Source organism: Boleophthalmus pectinirostris, unplaced genomic scaffold, assembly GCF_026225935.1.
Source record: "Boleophthalmus pectinirostris isolate CB_2022bp ecotype Guang Dong unplaced genomic scaffold, ASM2622593v1 HiC_scaffold_22, whole genome shotgun sequence".
In the NCBI taxonomy this organism is placed as follows: Eukaryota; Metazoa; Chordata; class Actinopteri; order Gobiiformes; family Gobiidae; genus Boleophthalmus; species Boleophthalmus pectinirostris.
This window is the reverse complement of record NW_026571190.1, coordinates 5,407,789-5,426,347: the sequence shown is the minus strand read 5'-3', so window position 1 is coordinate 5,426,347 and position 18,559 is coordinate 5,407,789. Positions and strand designations below refer to the sequence as shown.

The window sequence follows — 18,559 nt, the reverse complement described above, 5'->3', positions numbered from 1 at the left end:
CTTTGTTTTGAGTACCTTTTAAATAACGCAAAGTATGTTTGACACTAGTCCACTGCTCTGAAGTTGGTTTTGTAAAATACTGAGACAGTTTACTCACTACAAAACTCAGGTCTGGTCTGGTCCAGGTGGCCAGATAGATTAAACTCCCGACTGCTTCCCTGTATTTTTTGACATCATCCATTATTTCAGCATCATCCCTGTAGACCAGTTTTTGTTCACAGGAGGTAGCTCTGACTTTACAGTTTTTCATATCAAACCTCTCTAGTATTTTCTCAACATACTGGCATTGTGACATTTTGATACCGTCATCAGTTTGTTCAAAGTCAATGCCCAGAAAATGTGTCAGTTTTCCTAGATCTTTCATCCTGAATTTGGACTTGAGCTTTTCTTTGACACTTTTCATAACATTTTCATCACTGGTGGCAATAATCAGATCATCAACCCAAATAATTATATACACTTTTTCATTGTTAGTCACTTTGCTATACACACAATGATCAGCTGGGTTTTGTACAAAGCTAATTTCACACAGGTAGTCATGCAACATTTTGTTCCAGTTGCGCCCTGATTGTTTTAGTCCATACAGGGATTTCTCCAGTTTACATACCAGTCTGTCATTTCCCTCAGATTTCACCTCATAGCCCTGTGGTTGTTCAATGTAAATCTCACATTCGATCGGTGCATGTAAATAGGCTGTTTTCACATCCATCTGGTGGACTATCAGATCCTCCTGAGCTGCTCTTTGTGCCAGCACTCTGATACTGGTCATATTGGCAGTAGGAGAGAAGGTCTCTTCATAGTTCACTCCTCTCTTCTGACTATATCCTTTGGCAACATAACGCGCCTTGTATTTGTCAGATCCATCATTGTTCTTTTTGAGTGCATAGACCCATTTACCCCCCACTACAGCTTTGCCCTTCGGTAATGTGGTCAGGGTAAACGTTACATTGTCTTTTAATGACTGCATCTCTTCATCCATAGCATTAACCCACTCTTTTGCATCTGGTGAGGTTACCACTTCTTTGTATGTTTGAGGTAAGTTACATAATAGTCTATAACAATAGTCAATATTGGTCTCATCATCCTCAAAACCACAAACATAATCATCTAAATAACCAGGTCTCTTCCTTTCTCTAGCTGGGTATCGCCTCTGGTCAGATAGATGTTCCCCATTTTCCTCTTTTGGTGCCTGTTCCTGTTCTTTATTCACCATTTGTGTCTGGCTATCACTTTGCTCTTTGACATCTACTTGTTTTTCAGTTACATGTGGACTAACAGGTGGGGTTTTAATTTTCTCTCTGTTGACCACAAAATCATCTTCATCAGCATCCAGCACATCTGTGTCCGTTTTGGATATAAACTCCACAAGTCTTTGTCTCTGTACTTTTCTGTTGCTGGGATAGTAACACCAAATAGGCTGGACTATTCTTGTCATATCCGATAAAAATCCCTTTCTCACATCTTGTGTCCAACTTTCCTTTTTGTTGATGTTTAAATGTGTAACACAATTGTCCAAACTTCTGCATCCTGGAAATATTAGGCTGCCTGCCAGTTAGCATGTAGAAAGGAGTCTGTTTAGTGCGATTGCTGAAGCACCTATTCCTCACTACAGCTGCAGTCTGGACAGCATAAATCCATAACATCTTAGGTAGCCCACTCTGAATGAGCACACACCTGGCCATGTCAAACAGAGTTCTCCAGTTGCGTTCAGCAGTACCATTTTGATGGGGAGAGTATGGGGCTGAGGTCTCATGCCTAATACCACTCCGGTTCATTAATGCTTGGTACCCTTTCCCAGTGTACTCTGTACCATTATCTGATCTCATACATTTCACCTGCCCATAAGGGGCCATATCAGCTAGAAACTTCTCAGTAGCTTGTACTGTGTCACTCTTATTTTTCAGAAAGTATACAAACACTGCACTAGAATAATCGTCTGTAAAGGATAGTGCGTACCTATGACCTTCTCTGGACATAGGGTCTACAGGACCAGCTAAATCTGTGTGCACCATTTCCAGAGGTGCTTTAGCCCTGGTATCCGGCCTCTGTTTCTAGTTTGAATAAACTTCCCCTGTGTGCAGATTTCACAGTGTGGTGGAGTTTTATTTCCCTCATTCTTAATCTCCATACCACTTACAACATGCTTTAATTTCATGATATCTGCAAAATTGCAGTGTCCTAGAATTTCATGCCAAGTCTGCAAATCATGACATTTGTTACACTGGTCTTCACTGTCACTTTCTGATGTGCGCAGATAGTACAGTTTGTTGTGTACATGTATGGGAAATTTAGTGCCATCTTTATGTAGCAGAACGTTCTTCTTCTCACCGAAGATCACCGTGGCTCCACACGTGGTGGCAGCTTTCACAGAGAAGATATCCTGAGGATAAGTTGGGATGTACAAGGCCCTCCTCAGCGTTGTTTTGAGACGGTGCCCCCTGCTGTCGACCAACCACACCTCTGCGTCCCCTCTGTGCTTGGCGACTCCGTTGCTCCTGGTGCCATCTGCTAGCTCCACACAATGCGTCCCGGCCTGGAAACTGGCATCGAACCTCTTGAACTTGGCGATGTCTGTGATGATATGTGACGTTGCACCCGCATCCACCATCAGACCTTTGCTTTTGACATCTGGCACCTGCATTTCCGAGTCACTTATCCGGAAAGCATATTCCTTGCTCTCCGCGTCGGACGCTCGCTGTGCGTTATCCCGCTGCTTCCTCCGTCTACACGTCGCATTGTTGTGTGTGTTACTTTTACAGTGGCTGCACCACTGCTTGCGCGGACAGCTTTTGGCTATGTGGCCTCTGACACCACACTTATAACACTCAATGTCCGTATTGCCACTGTCCTTTGCGCTCTCTGGTGCGCGCCTTGTGCCAAATTGCGCTCTCGCCTTCATCACGTTGTCCTCAGACACAGTTGCACGCATATTTTCAATGTCCTCATAACTCCGGAGCTTTGTCTTAAACTCCGCAAAAGTCATTTTATCTTCACTCTGAGAAACATGAATGGCAAATGGTTTAAATGTCTCTGGCAGCCCCTTTAAAACCGTTGCTATCAAAAGTCCGTCACTGAGCGCCTCACCTGCGCTTCGCAACGCAGTAATCGCAGTCTCTGCTCTGATTACATACTCAGTGACATTTTCCATCGGTGACTTTTGTAGAGACGTTAATTCAGTGTACAAGTTTATCACCCTGGGCTTCCCTTTGCCAGCGTAATATTCCCGGAGAATCCTCAGCGCCTCGCGTCCATCATCCACCGCCTCGCGCATTACCAGCGACAGGCTCTTGTCATCCAGGAACTGGATAAGCTCCGCATAGGCCTCAGCATTCTTCTCGTCATCATCTTCGTCGTCAGGACCAGGTGATTGTAAAATAGTGTCCTTCAATCCTTGGAGACGGAGGTGGCCCAAAAACTTTGTCTCCCACAGCTCGTATCCTTTTTCATCGCCATTAAATACGAGTCTGCCCCAGCGGCTTGGCACAGTGTCCTTTTCTCTGTTTTTACTCATGTTTGCGGTCAATGGCTGAACTCAGGTGCACGCATTTACCGTCGCGACATTCACCTGGAGACCGCTCCTCAAACTGCGTAAAATGACTCTGGGCCCATAACATGTTAGCAGGGTCCTTTTACGCAGCGTTGTCGTGAGCATTAAAACACAGTACACTTCGTATTCTCTTTTTGTGTGGTTACCCCATTCTCCACGGGCACACACTTTTATTCACAGGTGCAGGCCATTCATAATTTTGTGCCTCACGTGATCAAGTGTTCTTACACACCATTGGTTAAATCATAAGTCTCTATCATAATACAAATAATAAAATGAGGGCACAACACAACAAGCCATAAACAAATAAGATCAGTGTTAATGTTTTGACAGTGTTGTTACCTGGACAGTCCATCTATTTCTATAAAATATCAGTTTAACTGTCAAGCTCTTCCTTTCCGTTGTATCCAGTTGCCTGCTAAATTGCTAATACAATAGGTTGTTTAAGTGCACTGTGCTGCTTGAAAGCTTATCAGTGAAATGCATTGTGGGGAATACACTTGTCAGTGTGGATCAAAACTTTCTAAAGAACTGATACACCCTGCACATTTAAGTCTAAGTATTGGGACAGGGCCTTTGATGCATGCAAGCAAAAGATATAATATTTTATTAAAGATACATTATTTTATTTAGATTTTAAATTGTTCGTCATTGCTATGGCAACAGACCTAATTTCTCACCATTCTGAATCCCAAATCCAAATGTACTGTCAGCTATAACCACCAGCTCTGCAGACAAGCTGAAACTTGTCAAAAGTATAAAAAAATCAGATACTATCAATATTAAATCTAGTATCACAACTAGATATTAATTTTAGAAGGCATCGATAATAAAAATCACAGGACAGAAATGAACCTTTGCTGAATAGTTTTAGAATGATCTTGAGTTGTATCAGAACAAGTATAAGAGCACAAAGACTCATATACACCCATGGACCACTGAGGATTTACACAGATATAAATCACATTCTATCATCTAAAGGAAGCATTTATTATTGTCATTGTGGTATCGGAATCAGTATTGAGTATTGAGTCTATCTATCTATAGTATCGAAATCAAGTTTGAAATGATAATATTGCGACACCACTAGTATATAGTATGTTTTGACACTCAGAGTGACAGGTTGTGACCACTCTGTCTGCATTAAATTTACAGGACATTTACTCACACTGCAATATTCATGGACATTTGTGCAGTGTGACATATTTAACAAACGTAGCATCCCCCACCTCCCACAGTCTATTTGCACTCGGATTATCTTGGTGAACATATTTATGCTGGCCACTCACGCCAAGGGAAGTTCTGCAAAACAGGATGCCTGCTATTAAGCTGTTGGTTTCGTTTTGAGAGAGTTTGAACTTTTGTTTTTGACCTTTAATGTTGTTTCATTGACACGAGTGTCAATGAAACAAGGAGTTGTGTTTTGTTTCATTCACACATTCACACATAACACACAAACCCTGTATATTTAGACTGAGTTCTTCTCTCAGACAGAAAAAGCTCTGTTCCACCTTGTGATGTCATGTGGTAATACAGGAATTGCATACACTTTCACTAGAATTATTTGTATATTTTCACTCCTTGAACCTCTATTTAACAAAAGGTAAAAGGAGCTGCTATATTGAAAACTACAGCTTCGTGACATCACAAGGTGGAACAGAGCATTTTGATCTTTGGAGACTTAGACAGGGTAATAATGCAGAGTTACTCAAACATGTGTAAATGAAACTAAACACAACTCCAGGTATCTTTTTGATGATATAACAACATTATAACATGGCTTAAAGCTCATAAGAGTCAATTTTGTGTAATATAGAACCTTTAATAACAAATACAAAAGTCTACAAATACAAATATTTAGTTTGTACCTGATATCTAAAACAAGAAAATCAAGTCAGTCATAGAAAACCAATCAACAGTTAAACAGGGACAATGCTGAACTGAACTTTTCTCTCCTTAAATAACATGTTTCTGAGTCTGTGTGTTGGGGAAATAATTATTATGGAGTGAAAACAACAATTCCTTGGACAAAGTTGGACCAAATAGCTAAGAAACACATTTGCTTTGTAATGTTAAGGAGTCTTGTCCAAATAAAATGATGATAACTTTCGTCCAGAGAGTTATTGTTTTTAGCTCAAGTACAGCAAAACGGAAAATGAAAGTAGTCGCTCTGTTGTTGCTGTGGCTGTGCAGAGCTTAGGGGGGAAAAAAGGAACTTCAACTCGCCCCATGACAATTAATCTCCTCAGCACATGGACTCGGAAAATGTTATTTAAGGAGAGAAAGGCTCAGTTCAACCGTGTCTCATTCCAAAGTCTATATCAGTGATAAATGAGTGTAGTCTGGAGTGTCCCTGCTGTTTAACTGTTCACTGTACTGCACTGTTGACTTGATTTTCTTGTTTAAATGTCAGGTACAGACTAAATATTAAGCAGAGTCGTACACTTTTATATTTATTATTAAGCTGTTGCACCTCCTTGACATTTTAGATGCATTTTGAACTTATACATCATATCATATCATATAAAGAAAATCTGAATGTTTAATCTCTAATCTATTGCAATATGATAGGGTCTGGTCAAGTGGTAACGGAGGGAAACAGGGGCAAATTTTTGACATTCAAATGTCTCTTATTCAGAAACTAGAGGGACTATTGAAATAAGTAAAGTATCAGAATGTAGGAAAGAGTTACACTCCAACAGGGTCAAGTTAAACCTGTGATATTCTTTCAAGTTGTTAACAAAATTTTAAAAACTCATGTCGGTAACGGAGGGAATGAAATATGCAGCACTTTTTGGGCAATAAATATAAACAGTGATAACTAGTGGTTCTCACTTACATATCCTTAACAAACTGGTTTGAATATTTGCTTCATATAGTTTTCTACCATATGGTTCAAGATTAGGTTGAAAAACCTCTTACTTTTTGAGTAATGAGATTTTTTATTAAGAAAGGTCATGGTAACGGAGGGAAAAGTAACGGAGGGAAAATTGTGCAAACAAGTAGAAGGTGCAGGATTTTACATAATTTGTCAGTTTTTTTCTTCTGAATACTTTAATATTACTTCAAAATGAAAGGAAACTATTTCTATAAAATATGTCAGTCCTTCCAAGCTAATTTTTATCATTTTCAAATACATGTTTGTTTGTTTTTTATCATGTACCTTCATCAACAGTTCAAAGATGGAATAACACAAGATATAATAAAATACATCCATTTATTTACATGATTTGCAGGTCTTTGAAATTTGGGAAATAATTTTTGTTCCATGTTTCATACATGGTCTGTTTAAAACATATGGAACTTTAGAACCAAAAATGGTACAGAAAAAAGGTCAACAGTTTCATAAACTAGAGTACATATGTATCTGTTCAATACATTTTTATATCAGATGCATTAACTTGAATTTTTGGCCTTGCTGTTTACTTCTGCTTGACCAGGCCCAATAGTGCTTTATGGTAAAAAAGAGAACTTACATCCAGCAGTAGGCGCACTACCTCTGTCTTCCCACAGAGGGCAGCCTGGTGTAGCGCTGTGCCTGACTCAGACTGTCTGTTGATGTCTATGCCAGCTTGGATCAACAACCTGCACAAAAATACAAAATTTTAATATAATAAAAAAGCGGCTCTATTCCAAATATTAGCAACTGATTCTTAGCAGTGATATCGTGCTGGGGGTGTTCTACATTTATTTATTTATTTATTTGATTGGGACAGAGCATGTTAATGAACAAACATGACAACATGAATGTAAACACACCGGATTGTAGCCTAAGGCTAATTTCCATCCGTTGTCCCAAGGGCAAGGGTCACAGGGGGCCAGACACTAAAATATTGCACAGTTCCCATTCATTGCACATAGAAAAACAATTAAAATCACAGTGCAGTTATACATGTGTACATGTTTGATTTGACCATAACCAAGTTTTAGTTTGAGCTTTAAAAGAGCTGTATGTAGGGCATTCTTTCAGGGTCAGTGGAAGACTGTTCCACAGATTTCCACCTTGTACAGATAACACATTCTGACCAAAGGTGGTCCGTCTCTGGGGTATGACCAAGTCACCCCTGGTGGTGGCTCGTGTGGTTCTTATTGAAATGTCTTTACGTTTAATGTAATTATTTAATGGTGGTGGTGCCAGGGAGTGTAGAACCTTATAAATTAGACAAGTCCTTTTGAGTTTGACCATGTATCTCTATGGTGGAATGTTCAGCAGTTACCATGGTGACACAGTGTACACATTACCAAACACTGTAAAACTTTTAAGATGGTGTGAAAACGCAACACAAAATGGATTTAAATTGTTGTTGTTCTAAATACATAGCTAAACCAGTTCTTTTTGGTCATATTGTGTTAAAATAAAGCTCAGATTAATCAAAGTTGGAGGTCAGATCTGTGGAGAGGAAAGCCCACTCACACTGAGAATGCATGTTTTTTAAGATGAGGTTTAAAAACATCTGTAACTGATTATAAGATTATAAAACAGATGGTTGCTAGGTAAAAATTACAGAATCATGTGTGCTGCCTGTGTCCAACTAGGAAGTAAAATTATAAATGTCACCAAAATTTTATAAACTAGGCAAGATTTTTAGTTCAATTTTAAATAAAATGTTAACTATGTCTTAGTGAAATAAATAATCCAACCTGTTATATGCATTTTAAAGGTGTAACTTTTTGGTTGGGGGTTTGTCACCTGCTTGTTTCTATGGAGATGTCATTGCTCTGCCTGGAATGTTCCACAGTGTGACAATAAACAGTTCTAACTTACATTTATTCAATTACAGGTGGTTTTAGAGCTCAAAAGTACCTCGAAAAACAGGCATTCTGACTGTGAGCGGGGTCTGGTTTGGTCTCACACTATGAAATATTCCAGACAAAGCAATAACATGTCTGTGAAGAAAAGCTTTTGACGGACCCTCCACCAGAAAGGTTACACAATGCACCTTTAACATTGTGACTACATAACTAGTCTTAAGGTAAAACAAAAAGAGTGTGTGGATAATACGTAGTGTAAAACAGAATGTAAGTTTGGAACACGAGTACAGACTTGATGACATCGATGTGTCCGTTCTTGGCGGCCAGGTGCAGAGGTGACACTCCGTTGGGGTCAGAGGGCTTGGGCTCCAGCATGGTGGCACACATGTTACTACTGAGCAACAGCTGGACCACCTGCACAAACAAAACCAAAGCAAGCACTTATTTGGAGCTTCTATGCCTGTATTATTTACTTTTTAAGGATGGGCCCATATGGATTTTTTGGAGTCGATACTATAATATCTGATATTTGCCTTGCTGCTGTGGCTAACACATATTTGTGGACACTGATATTTAGCTTTTAAAATCCATAGAGACACACAAATATATCTTAAGTAAAAATAACAATCTCAAATTCACAGATGAATGCTGTCGTTGTGTCCTTGGGCAAGACACTTAACCCATCTCGACCTCAGTGTCTGTGTACACTGGTGTATGAGCGTGTGTGTGAATGGGTGAGTGGTTTCTTGATGTAAAGAGCTTTGAGTGTCTTGAAGGTGGAAAAGTGCTGAAGATAAAAATGTGTGATTCTGTAAAAAGTTGGTAGATAAATCTCTAAACTGCGTGTTGTTTAAACCAATTTAACTGAGTACTACCCACCTCTACCAGTGACCACCTGTCACTATAACAGACATCACGGCTCTACAAGCTAAGCCTTGTTTCCATTAGTCTGTCCCAGGGCAGCTGTGGCTTTAACAGTATACTGCTTCTACCAAGTGTGGTCATTTATAATACATAACCACAGATGAGTAGTACTCAGTTACGTTTACTTGAGTAACTTTTAAAGGAAACATGCTTTTCAGAGTACTTTTCTACTAGCATACTTTTACTACTACTTGAGAAATACTTTTATTGAGTAAAAGTTGTGGTTCCTCTTCCCACTGTGAATAAGTACAAGTGCTTTATGTGACAATATGAAATGATTTGAACAGTTGTGTTTCTTGCATCACTACTTCAGATGTGATTTCAATTTTCAAATTTTTGTGTCTATTCTTTCAAAATATCAAATTAAAAATCAGATGTTACGTCTCGACAGTTACTCTTTAAGTTACTCTTACTTGAGTAGTACTTTTCCCAAATGCTTCTTAACTCTTATTTTTTAATTTTCTTACTTTTTTATCTTTAAAATAGTTATATGTTTATGTAAAAATGCAGCCATGTAACACTCTTCTATTTCCATTTTGTCCCATTAGTCTGTTCAGAAAAGGCACTCAGAGAATGGGGCAAAAAATATCAGTATCAAATATCGGTATTGATATAAATATATGTAGAAGTATCATATCCGATACCGGTCAATACCAATATGGGAACCACTATATCACCAGTCTCTATGATTTTTACCTACAATGTAAATACTAACAGCGATGTAATTAGGCTCTTTTAATGACTTTTATTATTAGTCCCATGTCCTTGCCCACAGATTTATTGTTTAAGCAGCTCTTGATCTATACCCGCTGTGTGCTGTCTGCATCTGATTAGAAAACATTTTATTATCTGAGAATCAGGACATGCGTGCTTAGCATTCTAGTGGCTTTTAGCATTACCGTGACTGAAAAACTCCACTCTGGTGTCTAAAAGGTGTAAAAATTCATTGTGGTGAATAACTAGATGCTCGGAATGCCTAAGGTAAGTGAGGAATAACTTTGGGCCACTGTTTAGAAATGAACTAGTTCTTTGTTTCACATTTTAAAACAGAAAATCTCTAGTTTTTGTGTATTTCTCCACATAGCACATTGGTCTTACCACATTACCACATGACATCACGAGGTGGGACAAAGTATAAACATGCAGGATTTGTGTTAAACGTGTGAACAAAACAAAACACAACTCCAGGTCTGTTATGCAGGAAACAACATTATAACATAAGTCCAAAAATAGTGTAATTTGGGCTTTGTAATAATGAAAACTCGAGAGGTAAACCCAAACATGCATGTATCTTGAAAAAGCAAAGTATATAAAAGCCTAAACCACACCCAAAAAACCCCAAAAATGTCTAAAGTCATACTCCAACACGTCCAAATTCACAGGCCAGGTCCAGCGGGGTTTTCCCTGCGGCGTCAGAGATACAGGGGTTAGACTGGTGCTGGAGCAACATCTCAGTCTGAAACACAAACAGGGCGTATGGTTAGAATTAGGCTGTGCAAAAACATCAAAACATCGATATATCATACTGTTTAATGTGATGATACAGTATCGATATCGTGGGCTGAGTATTTTTTGGTATATTTTACTAAGTTACACTACCTGTCAAAAGTTTTAGAACACCACACTTTCCACGTTTTTACTGTTTACTGTTGACCAAAACGTATTCTAAACTTTTGATTGGTGAAAGTGTCCACCTTTGGCAGATATAAGAGCTGGTGCCTATTTGGAATAAAAACTCAAGATTTGCCATCCCAAAAATTGAACCACATATTACCACTGGGTTTTTTATCAGCTAAACGTGTTATTACGATGAACTAGAGGGAATATAAATGCTTTGACATAGACAATTGGTGCAAAGACTTTTTGGATTTAATTTCTATGTAGCAGCTGCTGAGTTGTTGGATACAAAAAACAAACAGACTGTTGACCTATGGACTGTGGCAAAACCCCATTTGGACAAAACACAGTAAAAGAAGGACATCATACTGTTGGACAATGTTAAAATATATGTGTATGTAAATGCTTGTATAATATATAGTATAACCAAACAACACACACACACTTTTTTTTTTTTTTTATTATTTCTTCTTTTTTTTAATTATTATTAATTATGATTTTATTTTATTTTATTATTTTTTTTTATGCATTTTACTTCTATATTTAGTTTGGTCTGTCTTGTTGTGGATGTGCTGGGTATCCAATCCCTCAAACCTGTATAATTTGTCTATATATATATATATATATATATATATATATATATATATATATATATATATATATATATATATATATATATATATATATATATATATATATATATAATATATATACATAACTCAGCTAAACACACACTTTTTTTTACAATAGAAGTCAAATATTCTTCAGAAAGTTCTTCAAGTCTGTTGCAGAAGTTTCCATAAATGTGTGGCACTTGTAGGTTGCTTTACTCTTCTGTCCAGTTCATCCCAAACCAGCTCCATGGGGTTTAAGTCTGGACACTGTGCTGCTGGACACTCCATGTTTTCCAGCTTTACCATCTTGTTCTTTTTTCTTAAGATAGTTTTGGCAGAGCTTGGACTTGTGTTTTGTATCTTTTATATTTTTTTTTAACCTCAGTTCTTACCTTTGTACCATTTCAAGCTCTTCTTTGAACTTGCATGACTTGAATTGCAATAAATAACTGGAAAAATTAGGGTGTTCTAAAACGTTTAACCAGTAGTGTATTTTGTTACAGTGCTACAGTTTTGTTGCGTGTTTGGAGGAAGGAAACTCATTTACACATATTTCATTCACACATGTTTGAGTAATCCTTTATTTTTAGTCTGTCTACATCCCCAAAGTTCAAAATGCTCTGTTGCACCTTGTGGTATCATGAAGCTGTGGTTTTCAAGTTAATATCTTTTGCGTTTTGTTCAGTAATTCCAGCAATCCCAGCAGTGAAATTATTCAAATGATTGTAGTGAAGGTGTCTGGAGTTTAAGAACACGTTACAGCACTACATGACATTACAAGGTGGAACTGAGTGTGTTTAGTTTGAGAGAAGAACTGTGGCTTTGTGTGTTAAACATGTGTAAATGAAATGAAACACAACTCTGGGTATATTTTTGATGAGGAGTGTGATAGCGGAATATGAGCTCATTGAAGCTAGTAAGACAACAATCAGCACACTATCAGTAATATCATACAGTTTGTGCATGGACGGGCAGCTTGTTTCAAAATAATGTCAGTCAATTAGATGTACAAATTAGTGGACCAAGAAATTACTCAAGAGTAAAAAACGTATTTGAGAAGAATCCTACATAAGTAAGAGTAACTCCTGGGGGTGAGAACACAGCTCTGTTCTGAAGGTTGGCAGTTTGAATCCTGCTCTCGGCATAAACATCATTGGTTTAGTGGTCAGATCCACTGACCCACGGTTTGGCAGTGCAATTCCAGCTCCCACAGATGAATACTGTCATTGTGTCATTGGACGACACACTTAACCCACCTCGCCCTCAGTGTTTGTGTACACTGGTGTGTGAGTGTGTGTGAATGGGTGAGTGGTTTCTTGATGTAAAGTGCTTTAAGTGCCTTGAAGGTGGAAAAGTGCTGTCTACAAAATGTGTGACCATTCTGTAAAAAGTTGGTAGATAAATCTCTAAATTGAGATTTGTTGTTTAAACCAATTTAACTGAGTACTACCCACCTCTACCTGTGACCATCTATCACTATAACAGACATCAAGGCTCTACAAGCTAAGCCTTGTTTCCATTAGTCTGTCCCAGGGCAGCTGTGGCTATAACAGTATACTGCTATAAACTGGGACAAAGGGGCTTTTTTACTCTCACACACCTGGGATACTGTCCTGAGAAAGTGCGACTGCAGATGGCGTTGTGGTCCTGCCTCCACCGGTAGGAAGACAGCGCCAAAACCTGTTTAAATCACCTGACCGGACACATCACAGCAACATCACGTGACCACTCTGCGCTAGTGAGCATACTTTTACTCCTACTTGAGTCATACTTTTGAATAAAAGTGGTAGCACAGTGGCTGAGTGGCTAGCACTCATGCCTCACAGCAAAAAGGTTCCGGGTTTGATCCCCGGGTTGACCGGGCCTATCTGTGTGGAGTTTGCATGTTTCTCCCCGTATTTGGATGGGGTTCTTCTTCTCACTGTGATTAAGTCCATAAGTGACCATAAGTGAGTAAGTCTAAAGTGACAAAAGCTTTATGTGACAATATGAAATGAGTTGAACTTTGTGTTTCTTGCTCTGCTCCTTCAGATATGATTTAGATTTTCAATTTCTTTTGTCTATTCTTTCATAATATCAAATTAAAAATAAGATGATACATCCCGACAGTTACTCTTTAAGTTACTCTTACTTGTGTTGCACTTTTACCAAATACCTCTTTACTCTTACTCAAGTCATTTCTTGGACAACTACTTTGTATTTATACTTGGGTAATATTATTTTGAAGTAATGTTACTATTGCTTGAGTACAGTTTTTGGCTACTCTACCCACCACTGTATATACACTATTGGTCAAAAGTTTTAGAACATCACACTTTCCAGGTTTTTACTGTTTACTGTTTACTGTTGACCAAAACGTATTGTAAACTTTTGACTCACCAAAGTGTCCACCTTTGGCAGATATAACAGCTGAACACACTCATGGCTCGTTTATTTTACAAGAGAAATCAAATATTCTTCAGAAAGTTCTTGCCAAGTCTGTTGCAGAAGTTTCCATAAATGTGTGGCACGTGTAGGTTGCTCCAGGTTTTCAAACTCACCATCTTGTTCTTTTTTCCTGAGGTAGATTTGGCAGAGCTTGGACTTCTGTTTTGTATCTTTTATCTTTTTTTTTAACCTTTGTCTTTTCAGTTCTTACCTTTGTACCATTTCAAGCTCTTCATTGGACTTGCACGACTTGAAATGCAATAAATAACTGGAAAAGTTAGGGTGTTCTAAAACATTTGACCAGTAGTGTAACTATAGGGGATAGACAGAAAGGAGGTCCCAGTCAATACCAATAAGACACTTCACACTCACAGTATTGTCTTTAACTCTATGCATTTCCAACACTCTATATTATTACATTAGACTAACATTATGTAACAGCACACATGTTTGTTTCAGATCACAACATTCTATACAGCTGCAGTGCTGTGAAATGTACGAATATTAATCTGCACATCTGTCAGATTCTGTAAATAAAGTTCTATAATCCAGTTGACCCCTTTGCTCCCCATACTAAATCACTTCCCCTTCAGAGCACTATCACAACACAATAGGGTGTGCATCCTGATTTTTTGTAAAGGATTGTGCTGTTATAACCGTAAGGAGGGTTCGAATTGGACATGGGAGAGATCGCTAAATTACACAAACATGCATGGATCATAGGGGTGGGCGATATCTCGATATTTTAAATATATCGAGATATTTTTAAAACTCAATATGGATTCTGACATATCGTATATATCGACACAATACTTATATTAAATTCTGATTTCGCCGTTTCGCTTGTTTGCTGTCTCTGTGCTCGTCCCCGCGCCTCCATCTCCTTGCTTTTGTTCCCTCTCCTCTCTCATGCTCCCCTCTCGTGTGTCTCATTCAACACGGCGGTGCCCAAAACCAGCCCGGAGAGATTACAGAACTCATCTCAAAAAAAGGACAACTGGCTTCATTTATACGGAGATACTTTAATAAGGCATTGGAACGAATGAACAAATGATACACGGATTTATATGGTATATTCAAGATATAGCAAAATATATATACATATTTTTTTAAATATATTATATATATTTTTTTATTTTTTGCTCCGTATCGCCCAGCCCTAATGGATCATGTTTAAAACAATTTTGTTTTTGAAGAAAGAGCAATGTTATTTAAAAAGTAGATTATGCATACTGAAATACAATGGGATTAAGTAACTAAACCAACCAACTAACCAACTAAACCATTTCATAATCATGGGTTTACGCTTCATATTATAAGCAACATTTTGAGGACTTATTCTCATTCCAATAATTTTTTTTATAACAATCCAAATTTGTCCTAATTCTGTAAACCCTGGCTAACAGCAGCAGCCGTCTCCTGAGACTCCCTAAATTTGAAGCTAACGAACTGCTACGTGCTGTATTTTCCCTGGAGAGTGAGTTCATTTCATAATCAACAAGTCTAATTACAGGAAATATTAAGGTTGTGATCTGTTAAATCTGATCTGTTCAATTTTCTTCTGTCTAAAAATAATAGGTCAGTTTTGGCAAGACCCAGTAAGATCCTAACCTTTACCTGTTCCTAAACATAGCCATAATCCTAACCCTAACCTTAACATGAATTTTAGCTCCAAGAAATGAAGCTTTGTCTTGTCAAAAAGTCTGTTTGTTTAGAAATGCAGTAGAATGTTACGCCCCATCGCTGGACCAAATGGCGGGTTTTTCGGGCGTCCCGTGGTCCGTGCCTTACCCCGTCGTAGTGTCCGTGCTGGGAGGACAGGTGCAGGGGGATCTGTCCTTCTTCTGACGGCCCGTTCACTGAGGAGCCCGACTTGAGGAGCATCTTCATGGGCTCAGTCTTCCCCTGCCAGGCAGCGTAGTGCAGAGGGCGCATCCCTACAACACATTTACACATTTACAGTCACACATTTGGACACACTTTTTCATTTATGGTTCTTCTTTATTTCCATGATTATTTACACTGTAGATTCTCACTGAAGGCGGCATTCAATTTTGTTCCCTTTTTTTTATAAACAAATTCAATTTGTCAACTGGACAAAAGTTTAGACGCCGACAGAAGCAGGTAATACCCAAGGCTTTGCAGAAGAAAACACCAGGACCAGGGTATAGCGCAGTCAGGTTAACCCAGCTGTTACATGAGAGGGATGCTCAGCCTTAGAATAAGTTTACAAAATAAGATAACGATTTAAGGTTAAGGTTAAGGTTCTTTATTTGTCATTCAGGCATGCGAGAGAAACACATGACAGACCAAAATGTGCTTCCTGAGGCCTAGTGATCCAGAGAGAGATAAAACCAATAATAAATAAGCAATATTAAAAAGTAAATACATCAAAAACAACAACGATTTTAGTCCCAAAAGAAATATTTTATAGGATCAATGCCACAGGTCAGTTAAAACAACACAACAAAACCAAAGAATGGCACATAAGGAAGTTTAAACAACTCCAAAATCAAAATTCGATCAAAATAAACTTTTGTCATGTTGACAAATTGAATTTCTCCTTTGACATGGATTCTACCTGGACAACTGAGGGATTTTTACACAACTCCAGGAGTGTTAACATTTGGGAGAAGACTAAGGCTATATTTATATGATGATGGTCTGAACAGAAGACGCAAAAGTGACGTTGCGTCTTCACTTTTAGTTTACCTTTAGACAAGTGTTTTCGGGAGGAAATCTGCATGCATAAGGTGATGCAAAAGTATGTGGAAATTGCTTGGGTATGCATGCCAGGTTTTTGTGTACTATATGTATGTGACATAAACACATACACGACCTGAGCACATCTGACCAGAGTTTTGTGTCTTGGGCAGTGTAGATGGAAACACTACGGCAGAGCTTATTCCTCTTCTCCACTCTGGAGGGTGGTTTCAGATTTTTGTGTTTTTAAGCCCCAAAAACGCCATTACTGTCTAAACGAAAGGCACTTGGAATAAAACATTTTGTCATTTTTACCCGCAAGCGTTCTCGTGTAAACAGACCCAGAAACACTGTATGAACTGACAAACTAATATAAGAATCCCACGCATTTTCAGAATGTGTTTCTAAAAGTCTAAACTACAAGTATGAGCTTCTTCTAGAAAGAAAAATATTTTATAGACGACATTGAAGCTATTTATTAATACTTTGCAGCTGATGTCACCAACCCTGGAGGTGTGATGCCAACTGTAGCACGACTCTGAAGCTCTGTTACCCAAGTTAGACTTTAATCTGATCTTTATTTTAACACAATCTGTCTGACAAGAAAGAGCTGACTTGGTTGGAACTACAACAGGTGAACTGATTTGTTAAACAAGTCTCTCACACTTAAAATTATAGTCACAGTTTTTCAGTTAGTCACTCTCACCTTTTTTGTTGAAAATCAAACAATAAAACAGGACCATAAACGTTCATACTGTTGTGTTTTTTTCTTGTGTTTTCAAACTACTATTCAGCAGTGTTTGCTAATGTGTGCATTGTGTCACCATGATAACTGCTGAACATTCCCAGTGTGACGCCACTGCAAATCAATACCGTATTTGCCGCACTATATATATTGGCGCACTTAAAAGCCTTTAATTTCATCAAAAAACGACTGCGCGCCTTATAATCCAGAGCACCTTATATATGAATTTATTAGGGTGTCTTAGTACGACTTTAGTAAACTACAAAACCGCACCACTTGCAGCATTACGGCTCCCGTAGTCAGGAGCATCAGGAGTAATACATACTGTGATTCCTTTTAATATCAAAATACACCTGTCAAGAGACACGCTCACAACGCCCACTTTAAACTCAAGGCTGTTATAAAGTTAAAGTGCGAGCTGTGTGGGGGCAGTGGATGAGAGAAGGAGAACACACATTCACCAAAACAGGGAGACAGCGCCGAGCGACTTACACCACGATCTGCAAACGGATCGTGGACGTCTGGGCTAAGGATCAGTATCAACTGTGGTCCGAGCTTTCACCAAGACCCGAATCATCACTGAACTGCCAGAGAACAGTAACCACACTGACTCGGATAATGACGAGAGGGATGTGGGTGTGCTGGACGTTATTGTGAATACACCAACAATTTAGCATCAGACCGTATTTTTTTTATGCTTTACAATTGAACAAAGTTGAGAGTTATTGTGAACACCTTAAATAAAGTTTGACTGACTTATCTAACTGTTGTGTTTCTTTTAATGCGCCTTATAGTCCGGTGCGGTTTATTCGTGAAAAAAGTTTGAAAATAGACCACTCAATGGCGTCCTATAGTGCGCAAAATACGGTACTTGTTTTGATGGAATTTGTTAAAATATAATACTACAGAATAATACAACCAGCCTGATAATACTTAAGTCAGGGATCGATACCTGCAAACCCTGCAGATGCGTATCTAATTGTGCTCACCCTGATTCAGTAAAGTGGCTCTTGAAGCTTTATTTGAATGCCTATTAAGATGGAGTGCTGTGTACACACTGGCGAGAGAGAGGACTGTGTACGCTGACCATACATTCCATTAAGATCGTATTGATTTCATGTAAATTGCATGAATACAATAACAACACTTCATTACTGGCAGACACACTATGATGATAAGGAGCACAGCCTCTGAGAAATGTGGTTTCACTGAAGGTACAAGAGCGTACAA

At 38.5% G+C, this 18,559-nt stretch overlaps 1 protein-coding gene across 1 annotated transcript in view; it reads right to left on the bottom strand.

Moving 5' to 3' along the window:
• LOC110153523 (caskin-1-like) overlaps positions 1-18,559 on the bottom strand; it is a 134,520-nt gene that overhangs the window by 33,547 nt on the left and 82,414 nt on the right. Inside the window, 4 exon segments of the mRNA XM_055158549.1 lie at positions 7,024-7,132; positions 8,592-8,713; positions 10,584-10,679; positions 15,673-15,818. Of these exon segments, the coding sequence (XP_055014524.1) occupies positions 7,024-7,132; positions 8,592-8,713; positions 10,584-10,679; positions 15,673-15,818 (473 nt within the window).